This window comes from Felis catus, chromosome E3 (assembly GCF_018350175.1).
Source record: "Felis catus isolate Fca126 chromosome E3, F.catus_Fca126_mat1.0, whole genome shotgun sequence".
Taxonomy (NCBI): domain Eukaryota; kingdom Metazoa; phylum Chordata; class Mammalia; order Carnivora; family Felidae; genus Felis; species Felis catus.
The window spans coordinates 10,031,620-10,054,360 of record NC_058383.1 but is presented as its reverse complement, the minus strand read 5'-3'; the positions used below and the strand labels follow the sequence as shown (position 1 = coordinate 10,054,360).

Here is a 22,741-nt window from a genome sequence, read left to right as displayed (position 1 = left end):
TCCTCTTGTTAAATCTTAACAGCTGTCTTTTATGTATTTTAGTTTAGTTTAAGTATGTGAATGACATGAAAGAAAGACTTAAGAAGAAGAAAGACTAAGTATTATTTATGGGTAAAAGGTCTTTTGGGCTAATAAGAACAAAAAAAGCTGATCCACACTTTCTGTGGATGCTTAACTCACTTTCTGTAGGAGCCAGAGACTAGAATTCCAGGAGTGTATGAATAAATCACCTATTCTCAAATTTTCTAATGAGGTCTTAAGATACTAACTTAATAGAACCTGGCTATAAGATTGAGGTTAGGAATTGTAAGCTTGTTTAGAACAAAGTGCTGCCTGAAGTCAGTGATTATGCTTAGAGAAATTGAGACTCCTGTACAATACCATTCTACACAGTAATTCTTATCTCCCCGTACGATTTAATCCGTCGCTGATTTTGTCTCCTGAGTTTTGCATATAAGTTGTGTTTTTCCTATTTGTAGTTTTCTTAAGGAACTTATAGCATCTCAGCCAGGACAGAATACAGTAAAGACATAGATAAGTAGACCATAAAACAATGCTTTGGATTTTCTTTCTTCATCTAAAGGAGATTTTAAATAATGCCTTGAGGATTCACGTTGATCAGATCTATGATCTGCCTATTCCAAAGTCAATAGCTTGAAAAAATTGTTTTTCTCTCTTTGCCTTCTCTTTGGATTTTGTAGAACTTGATATTCTGCCAGGCTGCTGAATGTAGCTACTGTGGAGAGAGAGGAGACCTGGAGAGAGGAAGCAAGTTCTGAGCAGTAGTTTGAGGAAAGGACCAGCAGGGAGAGCTTAGGTGGGAGAGAGGAAAAAGTTATTTAGGGATATGGAATTTTGGAGTGTGAGCCGAATAGGGCCTATTGTGATCATGAGAGTGTGTTTGTGGTCTTACAAACTCTAGAACATAAAACTTGAACAGAAGAACTATCTTACTCATTTTATGTTCTGTGATATTTAGTATAGGTATAATAGGTGTGTGGCTTGTGAAGTCATCTCTTTAAGAAGTACCATTCATTGAAAAAAAATGCAGTGGACAGTTGAGTTTAGGGATAATGACTTGGGGGAGTGATTTATAAGGCATTTATTTGTGTGATCCCAGTCATCTAAGATGAAATCTGCTATCTTGGCTCATTGCCCTTTGGTAATAACATTGCAGCTCTAGTGTTTTGTTACTCTTATTTTAGATTGGTATATCCTAGTAGGGAAGCTTTGGTTTAAGAAAAAAAATTTAATATTTATTTATTTATTTTTGAGAGCGAGGGAGAGCACAAGCTGGAGGGGCAGGGGCAGAGAGAGACAGAGGGAGACACAGAGTCCGAAGCAGGCTGCAGGCTTTGACCTGTCAGCACAGAGCCCAACGGGGGGCTCAAAGTCCTGAACTGCAAGATCATGATCTAAGCCAAAGTTGGATGCTTAACTCACTGAGCCACCCAGGTACCCCATAGTAGGGAAGCTTTTGGATCAATATATAATGGCTAAATGCTACTTTTTTTTTTTTTAACGTTTATCTATCTATCTATCTATCTATCTATCTATCTATCTATCTATTTATTTTAGAGAGGGGGAGGGAGGGGGACAGAGAGTGAGAGAGGGCGACACAGAATCCAAAGCAGGCTCCAGGCTCTGAGCTGTCAGCACGGAGCCCGATGCGGGGCTCAAACTCACCAACTGTGAGATCATGACCTGAGCCGAAGTTGGACTTTTAACTGACTGAACCACCCAGGTGCCCTGACAAGGCTATTTTCTAACATAAGTATAGTACAGGTATCAAAACAGGAAATTAGCATTGAAACAATACTGTTATCTGCAGTTCTTACGCATGTTTTGAAATTTGTCCCAATATTGTCTTTTTAGCTAAATTTTGTTTTTGTTTTCACAGGCTCCAGTGTAGTATCATGTATTATGTTTCCTTGTTTTGTGACTTGTTAGGAGACTGAGGTCTCCTCTGATCTAGAGCAGTCTCTCAGCTTTTCTTTGTCTTTCAGAAACTTTTGACATTTTATAAGGATACAGTTCAGTTATTTTTATATGATGCTTCTCAATTCAGGGTTATTTCCATATAATTACATTCAGGTTATGGGTTTTTGGTAGAGATACCACAGAATTGATGTTGTGTGCCTCTTAGAGTGAATTATATTAAAAGGCACCTGATGTAATTTAATTTTGTCTCATTACTTAATGACATTATATATTTTTAAAGATGTTTCTTATCTCTCCTAATTAATGTTTCAAGTAGATGTTCAGGGTTTTGATGTTTTTCTTTAAATTTGCCTTTGGAGTTTTCTGTTTGAGTTAGAGACTAGAGCAGAAGCACTTTAAAAATAAGTTAACTTTAGAAGTACTTAAGACTATTTTATGGTAACCTATTTTGCACATTTGCTGATAAAGACATCTAGAGATTGAGGCGAGCCCATTGTGTGAGTGTTACCTTGAAACTCCTACCACAGCTCCTGGGGTGAATGTAGAGAGAAGTAAATATTAGAATACAGATTGCTGGAGTTTTCCAGTGCAGGGCTCTTGGCCACTTACTATCACGTTAAATTTAGCATCTGAGTGAGCTGCTATAAATAAAGTTTCTTCATCTTTATCTTATTTAATAGATTTTCTTATTTGGGGTGGTGGTTTGTTTCACTTGACAGGGAGCAGGTATAGAATTGTATACACTTTTTCTTAAAGGCTTTCACATTGTGAGACATTCATCAGTATTTTGTTCCTGTTTAGCACTTAGAAAGGGCCTTGCCTAAAACCTGTAATTCTGCTATTCTGGGTGTCCATTCTTTTCTCCCTCTCTGTGCACTATTCCAATAGATTACTTATGCTGAATGGGGGATAGGGAGACCCTTAGCACATAAGTGGTTTTATACTTTTTCAGATCCCCCTGAGTCCAGCCATGCCGGCTCCCATGTGGCTGTGACTGCCCAGCATGCCCTATGCTGAGATGATCCAGTTACTGAAGGACTGCTCACGCGGGGAGCCGGCCTGTTGGGAGGGGGTTGGGTGAGTTAATTTCTTTCATTTTTAAGAAAAAAAATTATATGGTGTGATTTGGCCAAAAAACACACCTTACAAATAAAAATAAATGGGTTGCTGGACCCTCTCATGGCTAAGCCATCCCAGCTCTTACATCAATTCTGCATAGTATAATGCTTCTAAATAGAAGAAATTTAAACCTTATGAAAATTTGAGGGACTTTTTAAATAGAAAAGTAATCAGTAAATTAAGAAGTGGCCAAATTATAATAGGCCCTATTAAATGATACCTATTTGAAATGGTAAAAATGAAACATAGTCTCACGCTAGTCTCCTTTTTAGTGATAAATTTCATTTTAGAATGACTTTAAATATAGCCTGTTATCCTGAGCATTAGAAAAAGTATCCATCTGTTATGTCTATACTCTGAAGATTTTCCAAGGCTGGTTGAAGAGGATGGCTAACTTGTCTTTAGTTAACACATTTGTCTTTAGTTCCTGCCAGAGTAGTTTTGGGCCTTAGTCTATGATTTGTAGGGTGGTCTTTCGAGTACTGGTACTATTACTGTCCAAGCGGAGAGTGGAGTCTCACATAAGCTATCTTTGCTCACTCTTGTTAACATTTTGAAATCTAGTTCTGGGGAACTAGGACTGTGAAATTCTGCTTCTGGAGAAAATATCCCCGGAGTTACAGATAGATATTGTTTATGTTCTATAAACTATGTAGCCTCTTTGTCAGCTGATATGGAGGATGATAATTGGGGAACAAAACTTATAGTTTTAGTCAGGCAACAAAAACAGCCCTCTAGAGGAACAATAATCTGTAATTGCCTGTTGTCCGTAAAAGGCAAAAGTTGGAGACTTGGGGCGCCTGGCTGGCTCAGTTGGTGTAGTGTGCGACTTTTGATCTTGGGGTTGTGAGTTTAAACCCATGTTGGGTGTAGAGATTACTTAAAAAAATAAAATCCTTGAAGCTGGGGACTTAATCAAAAGGAGGATGTTAGGTGTAGTCCACTCATTCATTGCAGACCATATTTCTCCTACTTGTGCTGCCTTGGTTCTGTGAGTTTGTTTCTCTGGTGATTAGATCCATAATGTTTAAATCTTACCTGGTGTTGCAGTACAGCTTATTAAATTTTACCGTACCTGTTTACTCCTGACAAGAGCATGGGTGTTCTTTCCTATCATCCCTGGGGTGTACTCCTCATAGCACTTCCTTCTCGCCTTTTTAAAGGAGCTCATCATTTCATGTTCCATAGTGTTTAGCTGCTTCCTCACCTGCAGTCTCCTCTCCTGTGGGCCTGTCTTACCAGCTGCCTCCAGGCTGCTGTCTATATGCAGCTTCTGTCAAGTTCGTCCTTCCCACTCAAACTTTGAGTTAGGCTCAGGTCTCTGAGTGCCCTCTGGGTAACAGAAATCAAATATTCTAAAGCTTTTCTAATCTTTCTCCTAGTCACTAGAATTTTTTTGAAATTGGCTCTCCTTTTACTTTGCTTGGTTATTATTTCATTTAGTTTACGGTTTAGCTGCCAAGCTTTTTTCTTTGTAATTACATTCTTTAAAGTTTGAAAATCAGGGCGTCTGGGTGGCTCAGTCGGTTAAGCGTCCGACTGCAGCTCAGGTCATGATTTCACGGTTCGTGAGTTTGGGCCCCACTCAGGCCCTGTGCTGACAGCTCAGAGCCTGGAGCCTGCTTCGGATTCTGTGTCTCCCTCTCTGTTTGCCCCTCCCCCGCTCATGCTCGGTCTCTCTCTCACTCTCAAAAATGAATAAATGTTAAAAAAAAAAAATTTAAGTTTGAAAATCCACAGCTTTTTTTTTTTTTTTTTTTTTAAATCCACTGTTAAACAGAAACCATGGTATTATGACAAGTTGACTGGGTTCTAACCTATTAACTAATTCTCTATGAAGGGGATATGGTGGTTTGAAGAGATAGGAGATAGATATGTGTCCAGGGGAGAGGGAAGTGAATGGACTAAAGGAATATGTTAAATCGATAAGGAATATATTAAGGGTGGTATTCAGGATGCATTTGAGGTACCTGGTTCTGAATTTAAAGTGAGACCACACACTGCGTTTGTATCTTTAATTCCATGCCTGTGTAAGCTGAACATGTATGGGCCAGGGAACTAGGTGTAGTAGAGCAGGAGAGGCCAGGGAACCAGAGGTTCATGCAAGATTGATTATAGCAACTGACCGGAATTTAATGTGGGTAAGAAGAACAAGGAAGCGAGTGTGCAGAAAGTTTGGTAGAACTAATGGATTTAAGGTCCTGGCAGGGATTAAAGGATTGCAGAGTTGGGCTACTAGAGGGAGTGAATTTGAAGGACATGAGGGGATTGTATGAGGTTGAGAATATAGAGGGCTTATAGTTAGTAATGTATTCACGGGAATGAGTTCTCGATGTGTGGCGACAGGACAAAGGGGAGTTTGAGGAACCAGGGGCGGGAGGGCTCCCTGTTTATGAGCAGTGATTTTTGTTGTGGTATTGTAAGTAAGAAAATATGCTTCTGCATTTAGACAAAAATACTTAAATTTTTCTACTTAAAAGCATAGAATGTTCCTAGTGGGAACAGAGGTTTAAATGATAAGAAATCCAGAGTAATACTTTATTAACTCTTTAGATGTTGCCATTTTCTAAATCAGGTATCCTCAGTCTGGGATCCACAGATGGATTCTGAAATAGAATGCAGAATTATCATATGTTGCTTCTGGGGAAAGGGCTCACAGATGTCATTAAAATATCTAAGAATTGCTAGCACCATATATAAACAGAACACATATAGTTACATAGCAAAAATGTTTAATTTTAAGAGTATAGATTTTTAAGTCTGGCTATCAGTTTTGTATTGATAGGGCCAAAACATCAACTAACATTCATGTCTTTGTTTAGGGACATGGTGTCTTTGAACAGAAATGAATATGTATCTTTACCTGGATAGCTGGGGAAGAGGGCCTTTATGATGCTTAAGTGTTGCTTCTTTAAATTAGTTTTTAAAATTAATTTTGCTCCTGTTCTTAAATTCTAGTACATGACTCTCAACCCTTCTACTAAGAGGAAGAATACTGGATCCCCAGATAGGAAGCCTTCAAAAAAATCCAAGACAGACAACTCTTCTCTGAGTTCACCACTAAATCCCAAGTTATGGTGTCACGTACATTTGAAGAAATCCTTGAATGGCTCACCACTCAAAGTGAAGAACTCAAAGAATTCCAAGTCTCCAGAAGAACATCTGGAAGAAGTGATGAAGATGATGTCACCCAACAAGCTACACGCCAACTTTCACATTCCTAAGAAAGGCCCACCTGCCAAGAAATCAGGGAAGCATAGTGACAAACCTTTGAAAGTGAAGGGTAGAAGCAAAGGCATCCTTAATGGACAGAAATCCACAGGTAATTCCAAATCTCCTAAAAAGGGCTTGAAGACTCCTAAAACCAAAATGAAGCAGATGACTTTGTTGGATATGGCCAAAGGCACTCAGAAGATGACCCGAGCCCCACGGAATTCTGGGGGTACACCCAGGTCTTCTAGTAAACCCCATAAACATCTGCCTCCTGCTGCCCTACACCTTATTGCCTACTACAAAGAAAACAAAGACAGGGAGGACAAGAAGAGTGCCCTGTCCTGTGTTATCTCGAAAACAGCTCGTCTGCTCTCCAGTGAAGATAGAGCTCGTCTCCCAGAAGAGCTGCGAAGTATTGTTCAAAAACGCTTTGAGCTTCTAGAACATAAAAAGCGGTGGGCCTCTATGTCTGAAGAGCAGCGCAAAGAATATTTGAAAAAGAAACGAGAGGAGCTGAAAGAAAAGTTGAAGGAGAAAGCCAAGGAGAGGAGAGAGAAAGAAATGCTTGAGAAACTGGAAAAGCAGAAGAGGTACGAGGACCAAGAGTTAACTGGCAAAAGCCTTCCGGCGTTTAGGTTGGTGGATACCCCCGAAGGGCTGCCCAACACACTGTTTGGGGACGTGGCCATGGTGGTGGAGTTCTTGAGCTGTTACTCTGGGCTACTCTTACCAGATGCTCAGTATCCTATTACTGCTGTGTCCCTCATGGAAGCCTTGAGTGCAGAAAAAGGTGGCTTTTTATATCTGAATAGAGTGTTGGTCATCCTCTTACAGACCTTATTGCAAGATGAAATAGCAGAAGACTATGGCGAATTGGGAATGAAGCTGTCAGAAATCCCTCTGACCCTACATTCTGTCTCGGAGCTGGTGCGGCTCTGCTTGCGCAAATCTGATGTTCAGGAAGAAAGCGAGGGCTCAGACACGGACGACAATAAAGATTCAGCACCATTCGAGGATAATGAAGTACAAGATGAGTTCCTAGAGAAGCTGGAGACCTCGGAGTTTTTTGAACTGACGTCAGAAGAGAAGCTCCAGATCTTGACGGCCCTCTGCCACCGCATCCTCATGACATACTCGGTGCAAGACCACATGGAAACCAGACAGCAGATGTCTGCAGAGTTGTGGAAAGAGCGGCTTGCTGTACTGAAGGAAGAGAATGATAAGAAGAGAGCAGAGAAACAGAAAAGGAAAGAAATGGAAGCCAGAAACAAGGAAAATGGAAAAGAGGAGAATGGGCTGGGCAAAACTGATAGGAAAAAAGAGGTTGTGAAGTTTGAACCCCAGGTAGATGTGGGAGCTGAAGACATGATTAGCGCGGTGAAGAGCAGGCGGTTGCTCGCCATCCAGGCTAAGAAGGAGCGGGAGATCCAGGAGAGAGAAATGAAAGGTAAAGAAAGCCTTGTGTTGGGAGCAGAAGGGAAACCCTTTAGAAGGTAGTAGAAGGAAGCAAATTGCCAGGGTACAGTCTCTCTTTGTCACAGTTGTTCGGTTATTTCTGTATGCAGTAACCCAGACCCCACTTAGGCAGTATTCTGGCAGGCGTGTTCAGCCTGGCATTCTGCAGTGAGGGATGGTTTGAGATTAATGTGACATTGGCATCTTTTCTGGATTTAGTAAAGGACCAAAATCACAAATGGCCATAGTGGAAATAACCTATAATTTGGGAATCGCTGGCCTGGTTTCAAACCTTACCTCTGACTTAGCTGTATTCTTTTGGGCAAGTTACTTATTCATGCCTCAGTTCCCTTAACATGCTTGTTAAGATTGTTACAACAATTGAATGGCAGGGTCTTTGAAGCCCTCAGCACAGTTGCCAACTCAGGTATTAATCTTTCCCTTGTTAAGGTTTAAGAATGTGAAAATTTGGGACTTTGATAACTCTGTCAAACCTGAACATTTTTTTAATGTTCAGTATTTTGAGAGAGAGAGAGAGAGAGAGAGCGAGAGCACCCATGCTTGTGAGCAGGGGTGGGGTAGAGGGGGGCGGGAAACAGAGGAACTGAAGCAGGCTCTGCACCGACAGCAGTGAGCCCATTGTGGGGCTTGAACTCACGAACCATGAAATCATGACCTGAGCCAAAGTCAGATGCTAAGCCGACTGAGCCACCCAGGCACACTTGAACATTTTTGTAAACAGCTTTATTAAATAGTTCACATATCATACAACGTGTCCATTAAGTGAATAACTCATAGTTGTTTTTTTAATGTGTTATTTAAATTTTTTTATTAATGTTTTCTTTTATTTTTGAGAAAGATACAGATTGCCAGCAGGGGAGGGGTAGGGGCAGAGAGAGAGGGGACACAGAATCTGAAGCAGGCACCAGGCTTTGAGCTGTCAGCACAGAGCCGGACATGGGGCTCGAACTCCTGAACCACGAGATCATGACCTGAGCTGAGTCGGATGTTTAACCGACTGAGCCACCCAGGTGTCCTGAGTGTTTTTTTAATAAACTTGAAAGTTTATCTTGAGAGAGAGAGAGAGTGTGAGTAGGGGAGGGTCAGAGAGAGGAGGAGAGAGAGAATCCCAAACAGTCTCTGCATTGTCAGCACAGAGCCCGACGTGGGGCTGAAACTCACAAACTGAGATCATGACCTGAGCTGAAACCAAGAGTCGGACACTTAACCAACTGAACCACCCTGGCACCCCCTCCCCCTTATATGTGTAACTTTCATCATAATTTTAGAACATACTCATCTCAGAAAGAAACCCTGTACTCTTTAGCTATCATCACCCTGTCCATCCAGACTTGCCTTTTCTGACATATATAAATGAAATCCTATAATGAATGCATGGTCTTTTATGTCTGGTTTCTTTCACTCAGCATAATGTTGTCAAGGTTCATCCATGTTGTGGTAGTTATCAGTTTTCATTTCTTTTATGGCTGAATGATACTCCATTGTTTGGATATACCACATTTTGTTTATCCATTCATTAGTTGATGGATGTTTGATTTGTTTCCACCTTTTGGCTACTATGAAGACTGCTATAAGCATTGGTATATGAGTTCTTGTGTGGACGTTGTTGTTTCTCTTAGGTATATACCAGAATTGAATTGCTGGGTCATATGTTCGCTATCCTCAACTGTTTGGGGGAACTGCTAGACATTTTCCAAAGTGGCTGCACAATTTTACATACAGATGTGCCTGTAGTGTACGAGAATTCTAATTTTTCTGCATCAACAACACTTGTTATTAAATGACTCCTTGATTCTAGTGGTTGTGAATTAGTATGTCACTGTGGTTTTGATATGTGTTTCCTTGATGACTAGTGATATCAGGCATCTCCATATGTGCCTCTTGGTCATTTGTGTTTCTTTGCAGGAATATTCCAATCTTTTGTCCATTTTCAAATTGGGTTGTCTTTTTATTATTAAATTGTAAGAGATCTTTATATTTTCTAGATATAAATCCCTTATCAGATCTATGATCTGCAGATATTTTCACCCAGCTTTTGTGTTGTCTTTTTACTTTCTTGGTAGTATCCTTTGAAGCCCAAATTTTAAGTTTGAAAGTCCAATTTATCTATTTTTTCTTTGGTTGTTCTTAGTTTTAGTGTCATATCTAAGAATCTGTTGCCAAATCCAAGGTCTTTAACTCTTACATTTAGGTCTTTGGTTCATTCTGAGTTAATTTTTGTATATGGTATGAGGGTAGGGACCCAACCTTATTCTTTTGCATGTGGCTGTAATATCATTTATTCAAATGACTGCTCTTTCCCCACTGAATGATTTTGACACCCCTGTCAAAAATCATTTGACTGTGGAGCACCTTGGTGGTTCAGTTGGCTACAGCATCCAACTCGATTTTGGCTCAGTTCATGATCTCACTATTTGTGAGTTCAAGCTCCACATTGGCTCTGTGCTGACAGTGTGGAGCCTGCTTGGGATTCTAATTCTCTCTGCCCTCCCTCACTCTTGCTCTCGCTTGTGCTCTCTCAAAATAAATGAATAAACTTAAAAAAAAAAACACATCATTTGACTATAGACACGTTGTTTTTATTTCCGGACTCTCAGTTCTGTTGTATTGATCTGTCTGTCCTTAGCTCCAGTACCACGGTGTCTAGATTCTTGTTGCTTTGTAATAAGTTCTGTCTAGATTCTTGTTGCTTCGTAATAAGTTCGGAATTGGAGAAGTGTGAATTTTCTGACTTGTTCTTTTTCAAGATAGTTTTATATGTTCTGGGTCCCTTATAATTCCACAGTGGTTTTAGAATCAGTTAATTTCTGCAAAGAAAGCAGCTAGGATTCTGATAGAGATTGTGTTGAATCTGTAGATCACTTCCTTTAAAAAAAAATTTTTTTTTACATTTATTTTTGAGAGAGAGACCTAGCACAAGTGGGGGAGGGGCAGAGAGAGAAGGAGACACAGAATTGGAAGCAGGCTCCAGGCTCCGAGCTGTCAGCACAGGGCCCGATGCGGGGCTCGAACTCAAAAACCGCGAGGTCATGACCTGAGCTGAAGTCGCTCAACCAACCGAGCCACCCAGGCGCCCTTATCATTTCCTTTTTTTAAAAAATGTTTTCTTTCTGGGGTGCCTGGGTGGCTCAGTCGGTTGAGTGACCGACTTCAGGTCAGGTCATGATCTCGCGGTTTGTGAGTTCGAGCCCCGCATTGGGCTCTGGGCTGACAGCTCAGAGCCTGGAGCCTGCTTCGGATTCTGTGTCTCCCTCTCTCTCTGCCCCTCCCCCACTCATGCTCTGTCTCTCTCTCAAATAAATAAACATTAAAAAAACAAATTTTTAAAAGTTTTATTTTTGAGAGAGAATACAAGCAGGGAAGGAGCGGGGGGGGGGGGGGGGCGGGGGGGCGGGGTTCGTGCAGAGGATTGAAGCAGGCTCTGCACTGACAGCAGTGAGCCCAATGCAGGACACAAACTCCTGAACTGTGAGATCGTGACCTGAGCTGAAGCCTGACGCTCAACTGACTGTAGATAGGTCCCTGTAGATAGGTCAGTTTTGAGTATTGCTCTCTTAATGATATTTTGTCGTCTGATCCATGAACATCAGATGTTTTCTTTATTTAGATCATTACTTTCTTTCAACAAATATTTTGTAGTTTTCAAAGTATACATTTTGTACTTTGTTAAATTTATTCCTAAATTTTGACACCCAAGGGTTCCGGTTTGCCATCCCTCATTCTGTATTTGTATCTCCCTTCTTATAACATCATGAGAACCTTAGTGTATCCATCAATATCAGTGTGTACTTATTTGCTCAGTCTTATGATGTACACAAAATAAGTTTCATAGTTGCTGTTACCCACAGTAAACCTGCTATGTTTATTGGGGTTTTTTTGATTTTTAAGCTATTTTGATTGCTGTTACAGTATCCAACCTTAGGAAAGTTTCCAGCTTGTGAAATGAAGATGATAAAAACCATTTATTTGTCAAAGTTGGATACTAAGAATTAGACAGATACGTAGAAATAACTTCAGTAGTTCTTTCACGTATATGTAATACTTCTTTTAAAACAGATTTTAAGGGCTCCTGACTGGCTCAGTCGGTTAAGCATCTGATTGTTGATTTCAGCTCAGGTCATGATCTCACATTTTGTGAGTTTGAGCCCCACATTGGGCTCTGTGCTGGCAGCACAGATTCTGCTTGGGATTCTTCCTTTCTCTCTGCCTTTCCTCTGCTTGTGCTCTGTCAAAATAAGTAAATAAATAAAACCTAAAAAAAAAACCAAAAACAGGTTTTAGTTTATACTAAGTAAGGCCGCTGGAATGTTTTTACATATACACACACACACACACACACATATATATATATATATACATGTGTATATATATATATATATACATGTATATATATACACATTGCATTTATATGTGGGTACTTTCCAGTTTTAAAGTTATATATATATATATATATAGTCACTGTGTATATGTATATAATATTTTATATATGTAATAATTGTATATATGTAACTATTATATACGTGTGTGTGTGTGTGTATGTATATATATATATGTATGTAATCACACTTTAGCTGTGTTTCACCAGAAATGTAATGATTTCTTCTTGAGTTTTCTTTTTAATGGTTTTTTAAGTTAAAAAAAAATGTTTACTTAATTTTTGAGAGAGACAGAGTGTGAGCAGGGGAGGGACAGAGAAAGAGGGAGACACAGAATCTAAACCAGGCTCCAGGCTCTGAGCTGTCAGCACAGAGCACAACGTGGAGCTCGAACTAATGAACCATGAGATCATGACCTGAGCTGAAGTTGGATGCTTAACTGACTGAGCTACCCACGCACCCCCCTCTTTTTTTCAGTTTATTTATTTTGAGAGAGGTAGAGCCTGGGCAATTGAGGGAGGGGCAGAGAGAGAGGGAAGGAGAATCCCAAGCAGGCTCAGCACTGTCAGCATGGAGCCCAATGCTGGGCTAGAACTCACCAACCATGAGATAATGATCTGAGCTAAAATCAAGAGTCATGAGGTGCCTGGGTGGCTCAGTAGGTTAAGTGTCCCGACTTTGGCTGAGGTCATGAGCTCATGGTCCATGATTTCAAGCCCCAAGTCACGCTCTGTGCTGACAGCTCAGAGCCCGGAGCCTGCTTCAGATTCTGTGTCTCCCTCTCTCTGCCCCTCCCTCATTCACGTGCGCGCTCTCTCTCTCTCTCTCTCTCTCTCTCTCTCTCAAATAAGCATTAAAAAAAAAAGTCGGATGCTTAAACCGCCACCCAGGCGCCCCTCTTCTTGGATTTTTGAAGTGTTTCTTTCTGTGTGTTATATTTATCTTAGGCAGTTGATATTTATTTATTTATGGCACTCTTAATTGATGTAGAGAAATAAGGGACAGAAACTGTTAATATTTTGCCAAGGCCAGTACTTGAATTAGAATTCAGGTCTTTCAGTGTCTCCTTCAGTTCTATAGCCTCTGAAACTAAATTTGGTCTTCTTTTTATGACTTGCCCTGAGTTTTTTGTTTATTTGTGGCCGTAGGAGAAAGAACTTGTATTGTGATGAAGCCATTACTGTTTTCATCATTACCTTTGTACTTATATTTACTGTAATCCTTGTTGCAAACATAGTTCCATTCAGGAGAGCAAACTTTGTTAAAGGTAACAAGTATCATGTTGGTTTTAAATAACTGAGATTTGTCTTGTTTAAAGTAACATCTGTAGATTGATGTGTTTTCCAGATTCTTATCATACTGTAGAGGCTGTCATTGTTAGAAGATCAGTGTTATAAATTCTGGCCTTGTAAATAGCAGCACTGTATACTTACTGTTTCAAAATTTGTGACAGTTATAGAAAAACTGAAAAGAAAAGATTATTGAGCTGCTTTTGTTGTTGAGAGAAATTTCTGGGTGGATGAATGATCGGGAATAAATTGAGTAAAACTTCTTTTTTTCATCTGTAACAGTAGTAACTTGCTGAATAACCAACCCCTGAATGGTATTCAGTATGCAGTGATGATTATTATCCACAAGTGCTTGCCTGCCCGCCCTTGATTTCTCAGTTCTTTTTGCTTGTCACCAAGGCTAATAAGCTGAGTAATAATCAGCTTCCTCAATATCAAAATATGTTTTCAAAATAACTATTCTGGTTTTATTCATTCTCATAATTTTGAGGATCAATTAATTCCCTTTAGGGACTGTTTTAATGTTCCATTTTTAATTATTAATAGAATTAATCTAATCTGATTGTTAAAATTAGTAAGAAGTTACATTTTGAAGAGAAAAGATTTTGCATTGAGTCGATGGTTGCGGTATCATCAGAATTCAAAGGACATAGGGCAACCAGCCTTATAGCACATCATTTCTTATAACAGATCAGAATCAGGAGAAGGAAACGAATAAGGTTTGACAGAAAATCGACTTTCTACTTTCTACTCTGTATTCTACTTAATTTGTAAGAATGGAATTTATTAGGGAAAAAAATCTAGTTGATTCTTTTATCTGTAACAGTGAAACTAGAACGTGAAGCTGAAGAAGAACGAATACGAAAGCACAAAGCAGCTGCTGAGAAGGCTTTCCAGGAAGGAATTGCCAAGGCAAAGCTGGTCATGCGCAGGACTCCTATTGGTACAGATCGAAACCATAACAGGTAAGTTACTAAACTTAATTTTTGTTATCTTCTAGAGCTGTTATATTGTTCCTAGTTATGAAACTGCCTAAAGTGCCAAGAATAGACAGGCTTCCCTATTTATGGATTTCAGAAACAATTGCTCTTCACACATTTATTGAATATTTTCTGTGCCACATGCTAGTTACAAAGTTAAGACATGACCCTGTTCTTGAAGATACTACAAATATGAAACTTAAATTATTGTGATTTGCGAAATGTAATTCAAATAGAGTTTATTAAAAATAGCGATACATTTTGCATGTGTACATTGTGTGGAACCTAAACAGAAATATTAGAAGTTATAAAAATTACAGCTTTGAATCTCAAATTTCAAAAATGTTGGTATTGTGTGCCTTACTTTATCATTTGTATCTATCTGAATTTTCAGTGATATTGTGTGATCATCTCCACTAACAGTCATGCTCATAATCTGTCATTGTCTTACTAATATATGGTTGTGATTTATAGATACTGGCTTTTCTCAGATGAAGTTCCAGGATTGTTCATTGAAAAAGGCTGGGTACATGACAGCATCGACTACCGATTCAATCACCGCAAAGACCGTGCGGACTCTCCTGATGAGGATTACTGTCCCCGAAGTATGTATATATCTACCAGTTCTTTTACCCTGCTTGAGTAGGGTCATTAATAAGGACTGTCTTTTCTCTGTCACTTTTTGCATTTGAAAGAATTCTTTATTGTCTTCTTAGGTAGATGTATTTGAGTGGGATGGGAGAATGTGAAATGCACGGAAGAAGGAAGGAAACTAACATTTGATTACCAATTTTGTTCCAGGTATAGTGTGAAAAGAGCTTGAATATTAGGATATTTGGGTATTAGATTTTATACAAGTAGTCTTCAAACTTTGTTCCTTAAAAGTTTCTTTATAGGTACCTTAATGGCTGGAATTGAGGTGAAGGGGCTAAGAAGGCAGTTACACATCTTCCAAAACTTACTTATTCAGTATTTATAGAGCATCTTGTGTGTGCCAACCAATTTTTCATGTTTTGCTACAAGATAGCAAACACGACACATAAGGTCCTGAATGTCATTTAACTAAGATTCTAGTGAGGGGAAACAGCAAATAACTAAAAATAAGTGACGGAGAAAGGGTCATAAAGGGATACTGATGTTCTTTTTCTTGATCTGGGTTCTAGTTACACGGGTCTATTCAGTTTGTAAAATAAATACAGAGGGGCACTTTTTTTCTTGAGGTATATATTGAATATATATTATATATAACAACATTTACATATATAATATGTATAATATTTCAAGAAAGAAATTAAAAGAAAAAATTTTTAATGAAAAAAACCAAATGGTGAGGTTAAGTCAGGATTTCTCAACCTTACTGACATTTTGGGTGAGATAATTCTTTGTAGTTGGGGGTCATTCCTGTGTATTGTAGGATATTTAGCAGCATCCGTGGCCTCAGTGGACTAGATGCAATAGTGACAGTCAAATATGTCCCTAGACATTGCCACATGGCTCCTGGGAGGCAGCGTGGCTCCCAATTGAGAACCCCTGGGTTAAATGATCTGCAAGCTTCCTTCTAGCTCTACTTTCTACGACCTAATGCAAATTACTTCTCAAATATTAGATCATTATATTTCTTGGAGAGATTTTTGTAAAATGCAGTTTTCCTTCATTTTAGAGAAACTCTTAACCCAAACTTAAAACTCAAAATTGTTAAAGAAATTAATATATAGCTCAAAGTTTCACAGGTATTTTCATATTGCACATTGTATTAAGTGTTAGATTGTAGTACTTAGTAGAAAGATCTAGTTTTAGTAAACTTTGTAAATACCCACATGAGGGCAGTTGTATTTGAGAGCAGTAAATGTGAAGTCCGGATCTTCACATCTGGGGGAGAGTTTCCAGCAGGAGGAGAGGCTGATTTTATGATGTTCAAAAGCTTAATGGCTGTCTTTAGAAATCAGGTTTCCGTAGTTCTAGCTCTCAAGAGAGGATGGACATCAGTCCCTTCACTTCCAGCGCATCCTGGCGGATGTTGTTTCTTCATGCTCCCTCATTCAGGCATGGCAAGGTCACTTCAGAGTCACTTGACTCAAGACTACAGGGTCATGTGTTCTATTGCAGGGAAAGTGCCCGCAGGGTAAAGAGGGCAGAATGGGAGCAAGGGACAGGAGCCATGAGAGTATTAGTACAGGCTTCACATTGGCTTAAGATCTGTCTGTATTCATGTCCTAATGGTAGATAGGAGCTGGTTTACAAAAAAGTTAATCATGTTTGACATTTGAAGCCTCCAGGGGTAAGTTTATGGTTTTATATGTTTCAGTTGTCTCTACTTCACTACAGATGTACAAGAAGTAAATTGTTTGATAGTTATTCAGTGCTCCCATTCCATTCTAAGTTGCCACACTCTGAACCTTGGACTGTGCAGCTGTTCAGCTGCATAGAGAGCAATTATCTCAGATGATGTGCTGTACATAAGATGTTTAAGAGAAACTAGCACCTGCTGTACATTGGCTATATTCAATATGCAGCATCTGTGTTATTAGTTGTTGGCTTTGGCACTGTGTCCCACTGAGGTTTGAAAGTAGGAATTGGGGATTTACTATATTCAACCAAATGTTTTAATTTTTTTTAGGTAAGAAAGCAAACCTAGGCAAAAACGTAAGCATGAACGTACAACCTGGCCCATCAGCAGAAGTTGCTGTGGAGACCACCATACCCAAACAAGGACAGAATCTATGGTAATGTGAGCATTTATCTGGTTGCTCTGTTTTTTTCTTTTTTCACGTTAAAATATTTTAGGGACACCTAGGTGGCTCAGTCGGTTGAGCTTCTGACTTGATTTTGGCTCAGATCATGATCTCACAGTTCGATTGGTGAGATCAGACCCTGCGTCAGGCTCTGCACTGACAGCGTGGAGCCTGCTTGGGATTCTCTCTCCCTCCTTCTCTGCTCCTTCCCTGATCACACACCTGTGTGCACATGTTCACACTCTCTCCCAAGATAATAAATTAAGAAAAAGAAGGAAAATATTTAATATAGTGATACCAGTGATTATTAAGATCATTTTGTATGACTTTGATTTCTTGAATATGTAAACTCATTGCTTTAAAAGCACACTTTTTTTTTTTTTGATAATACATTTTTTCTAAGCTTTGGAATTTTATTTCCCCCTTATAAAGTAACTGTGTATGTTCTATAATAGATCTTACGTTACGTTGGCAGTGCTTTTAATTCTGGGAATAGATTTAGGATTTTCATCTTTATTAATTAAAGAATAAAATATTGTATACATAGTAATAATCTTTTGTGTCAGTTCTCTTTCAGACAGGGAGCTAGGTTTTGAGAGGGTCCCTTTCACTTTGTGATTGCATTAACTGTTCCACCTCTGATCCACCTTTTGGTTTAATGACCTTGTATCTTTTAGTTTTGTATATAAGTTTACTCTTTTGAAGGTGTGTGACAACTGTGCTTATTAACTTTATAAAATTTGTCTATTTTAGTAGGAAACATTGGCTTCAATATTCTAGGGTAAACTTAACATTACACTTCATGGAAATAGTAAATTATTCTACTTGTAAGCAAGTTTGGAATTCTCTCCCAACTCCCACCAACAACCCTAGATCTCTGTAGATCTCTTTCTTAGTATTTGATTGTTTTTCAGAGTCACTAGGTCTGTTTTGCTCCTTGCAGGTTTTTATGTGATAGTCAGAAGGAACTGGATGAGTTGCTAAACTGCCTTCACCCTCAGGGAATAAGAGAAAGTCAACTTAAAGAGAGACTGGAGAAGAGGTAAGGACTTTCATCTTGCTCCTCACGGCTTCTCTTCAGCATTTAAATATCTTAGGGGATCTTTGTTTGTTTATTCATAAAAGCTGTTAAAATACATTTTTTAAAAGTGTCTGTAACCCTTTAATGTCCTTGTTGCTTGGTATTTTCTTGACTCCTGCTTATTTGGAAAAGTCTGCTTTTAAACTTTAACGTATGTACAGGGTGGCAGGGTTATTTGTTGATTAGTGTGTGCCGTGCAGCGAGCTGAGGTCTTCATTGTGGTTAGGCATCTTTGCAAGGTCAGTGCCACATCAGTTGGCATTCGGAAGTATTCTGTCAGTGTTGAAAATAGCCAAAAAATGCAAACAACCTAAATGTCCTTCAGCTGATGGATGAACAAAATGTAGCATCGCCGTAAATTGAGCGACAAAAGAAAGTACTGGTACATGCTACAACGTGGCTGAAACGGTGGAGTCAAAGAAGCCAGGTAAACAGACACATGTTTTAGGATTCCATTTGTGTAAGACTTTCAGAATAGACAACTCCATAGAGACAGAAAATATACAGGTGCTTTCCAGTGGGTGGGGGACGGGGAGAATTGGGAGTGACTGCTCACAGGTGTGGGATTTCTTCATGAGGTGATGGAAGTCTCGGAATTAGGTAGTTTTGATGGTTCCACAACATAAAAGCCACTGAAGTGTATGCTTTAAAATGGTGAGTTTAATGTTAATGTGAATTCTGTCTTAAAAAGCCCCTCAAAACAACTGTCTACATCTAAGATTTGCTAGTGTCCGTCCTGCTCTAGCCGTTGTTCCTGTCAAAGGGCAAAGTTTTGGCTTAAGGCTGCCTTTAGTATCAAGTGCATGCTTTCATGGTTTAATTTAGGTTTGGTTGAAGAGAGAAGGAAAATACCATTCAGTATGTTGCAAGTTCTCCAGACTTTTGTGAGTTATGGTGGGTACAGTATACTAGTTTTAGTCTCCTACTTAATGTGGAGATTAATTAAAATTGCATTCTGAATCATGGTGTTTTAATATAGATATGACCAGGCAAATTAAGAAAGACAAGGAAAAATGTCAATACATAGAATCACAAAGGAATATAGTTCTGTGACTTTCCTTCTGTTTGGATAAAGTATTTTTGATAGTTGGAATTAAAAACAAAACTTAAACTTTTTTCTTTTGTTGAACATTAAAAAAATCTCACATATCTTGTTTTGCTGATTTTGAACTTTTTAAAGGCTATCAAGCATATGTGGTCTTTGAGATGTAATGTTCTTTAGTTAGCATTCTTATACTAAAAAATCATTGTGTTTAAGTGAAGTATAGTTGATATACAATATACTAGTTTCAGGTTCCATCCGTGATTTTTATAACTGAACTCCCATCATTTTCCTTTCTATATATGATTCTGTGAATTTGTGTAATCTTTGTGAATCTAATTTATCTGTTCTCTTGTTGGTGGTTATTTGAATTTCCTTTGGGTGGCCAAGGGGATAAGGATAGGATAATGTATCACAAACCATTTGAGGTTCAAATTTATAAAGCAAAAATGTATATGCTCTTTTCAAGAAAATAAGTGATGGAGGATATAGAGTGTGCACTCAATTATCTCAATAAAAAAGGAATTTAAAAACAAAATGATAGATACCAGGCCAGCTGGAAACAGAAGTGAAGTTTTTTGTTATATCCATCAACATTTATAAAAGATAATCATATACTCAGCCACAAAAGCAATTTCAACAGATGTAAGGGGTGCCTGGGTGGCTCAGTTGGTTAAGTGTCTGACTTTGGCTCAGGTCATGATCTCACAGTTTGTGAGTTCAAGCCTGGCATCGGGTACTGTGCTCACAGCTCAGAGCCTGGAGGCTGCTTCAGATTCTGTGTCTCCATCTCTCTGTGCCCCTACCCGTTCATGTTCTGTCTCTGCCTCTCCCTCTCCCTGTCTCAAAAATAAACATTAAAAATTTTTTTTTAAAAAAGTAATTTCAGGATACATTCTCTGATCAGATTATGATAAAGTTAGAAATAAATTCTTTAAAGATAACCAAAGGATCTTAAAGTTAAATGTATTCCTAGATAACGTATCAAAGAAGAAAATAAAAGGGAATTCTAGAAAGCAAGGAAAGGGAAATCCTTTGTAAGAAAACCCATGGGATACAGTGAAGGTTGTATTCAGAGGAAAATAATATGAAAAGTGCTTGGAATGAACGAAATGGAAACTTAGTCTAACTCAGTGGAGATGACCTTGAGCTTTAGTTTTCATTTTGTTGTAAGAAGCCAACAGAGAAGAGAGTCTGCTGCTGGGACTTCAGCAGGTTAATCTGTAGTGTGAGAGTGAACTTGAAGGTCCTTCTATAGGGTGTCTGCTCAGTTTCATGTTTTTTTCTATGTTGTAAGGAATTCCAGGCAGGTGATTTAAAGTTATCTCAGGTTGGTAGCAATTCCTGGCAGCTGACATGGGCAAGTGCACATTCTTTGTGGAGAAGTAAGCTTCAAACCAGGCCTCAAAGAATTTCCACAGATAGAAATCCAAGAAACTCAAGGTAAAAAGGTCAAAACAAAACCCAGACCAGGAAATGTGAATGAGAGCCAGGTAAAGCAGTCCACTTCAGATACTGGGATTATCAAATACAGAATAAAAGAAGGGTGTTTTTAAAATGAGTAAGAAAAATTTGAGAATTTGTGCAAGAAACCGTGGGTCTGAAGAAACACCCAGGAGAGATAAAAACAGTCTGAGTAAGTCTTCTAGAAATGAGACCTGCCATTCAAGTCGTTGAAATTTATAGACCGTTTTGAAATGTTTCTTTATTTCCCCTTCCCTCTACCCCAACTTTTCTAGGTACCAGGACATTATTCATTCTATTCATCTGGCCCGGAAGCCAAATTTGGGTCTAAAATCCTGTGATGGCAACCAGGAGCTTTTAAACTTTCTTCGTAGTGATCTCATTGAAGTTGCAACAAGGTTACAAAAGGGGGGACTTGGTTATGTGGAAGAAACATCAGAATTTGAAGCCCGGGTAAGAACATAAACACCCAATGAAATCTGTTACTTATGTAAACTCAATTCGGAATTGTGCCCTGATGTTCTTGACTTCCCCAGATGACCCCGGAAATCACATGTGGGTTTGTCCTGAAAGACCTGTGGAACCAAAAATTCTCTGTGTACATGTGGTATTTTTCCTTTGATATCTGGAAAATCTCATCATACACTTAGATCCTTTGTTCAAAAAGAGTTTTTCTATTTTTTTTTTAAAGATGTTATTTTTAATCTCTACACCCATTGTGGGGCTTGAATCCACAACCCCGAGATCAAGAGTCAGACACTCCACCAACTGAGCCAAGCTCTCCAAAAATCTCTTTTCTATTAAGTTGAATAGAAAACTGGTTTTGGAGTCACAGTTCTGGAACATTGCTTAACCTATCTGTTATTTAACATTCCCATGTAATTGGTGCCTATGCTTTAAGGTCTGAAACATGTTTGTGTATTCCCATTTGTCCATCCTTGTCACTGATTGGCTCAGAAGGGTTTGCTTAATGTTGGGTAGCACTGGTGCTGGTGAATGGATACATTTCAAGGCCCATTTACGGTCTTGTCATTTACTGCTCCAAAAGACTGTCACGTGCTGTGGATGAACCAGTTCAGGAGACCCCATGTTCCATGTGAGGTAGGTTTAGTATACCACAGCCTGAGAGAAGATTGGAAAATACTATCCACCAGTTGTTGTAAAGTGCTTTTTACTGATTTTAAATGATAAAGTCCATATAACTCCAAAGGTAATAACATTTGTGGGTCTTTTCAAATTATATGTATGCATTAAACAAGTATTAGTTGTGTGATTTTTTTATGAGCAGTTGCATCTTTTCTCCCCATTTTTCCTAATTTACAAATACATTCCATTGTTCTCCGTCTTTATATTACTTCGGGGTACATAATAACGGTAGGAGTTGAGAGGGTAGATGTCTTACAGCCAGACTTCCATATTTCTGTGTCTTTACTATTAGAATTAGTAAAACATATATGCAGCTTTCTCTCCATTTATGTATGTATGTATGTATGTATGTATGTATGTATGTATGTATGTAATCTCCATGCCCATTGTGGAGCTCACACTCCCCATCCTAAAATCCAGAGTCTTTTGCTCCACTGACTGAGCCAGCCAGGCACCCCCAGCCTTTTCTCTGTAATTTGGTTATGAATGCGTGGCACATTTCCTGAGAAAAAGGATTTAAACATCTTTGTTGTTCTTAATGATGTTTTTAAAGTATTCTTCAACCCTAAAGGATTTTGCCAGTTTCAAAATCAACATATACTTTTTTGTTTATTTATCAAATATTTATCCATTGCCTGCTTTGTGCCAGACCCAGGCTCACACCTTGCTAACATCGGGTTGTCATCATTCATCTTTATTTCTTTGTTGTTCTAAAATGCTATCTCTAATTGACATGTTTTGTGTGACTGAGAAGGTAGTGTTCACTTAAGTGCATGCTTTGAATCAAAATGATTTCCTTATCCAGGACATAAATGAGAGGCTTAGGTGAAAAAGTATGGAAAGCATATTTACCTGGCTTACATAGTTTGTAAGCTGGTGGGT

General features: G+C 38.8%; 1 protein-coding gene across 1 annotated transcript in view; it reads left to right on the top strand.

The window, feature by feature from the left end:
* Positions 1-22,741, top strand: part of BAZ1B (bromodomain adjacent to zinc finger domain 1B) — a 71,770-nt gene that overhangs the window by 31,282 nt on the left and 17,747 nt on the right. Inside the window, exons 7-12 of the mRNA XM_045048043.1 lie at positions 6,019-7,720; positions 14,241-14,379; positions 14,869-14,999; positions 17,012-17,117; positions 18,070-18,168; positions 20,989-21,166. Coding sequence (XP_044903978.1) covers positions 6,019-7,720; positions 14,241-14,379; positions 14,869-14,999; positions 17,012-17,117; positions 18,070-18,168; positions 20,989-21,166 — 2,355 coding nt within the window. The remainder of the gene's footprint in view (positions 1-6,018; positions 7,721-14,240; positions 14,380-14,868; positions 15,000-17,011; positions 17,118-18,069; positions 18,169-20,988; positions 21,167-22,741) is intronic.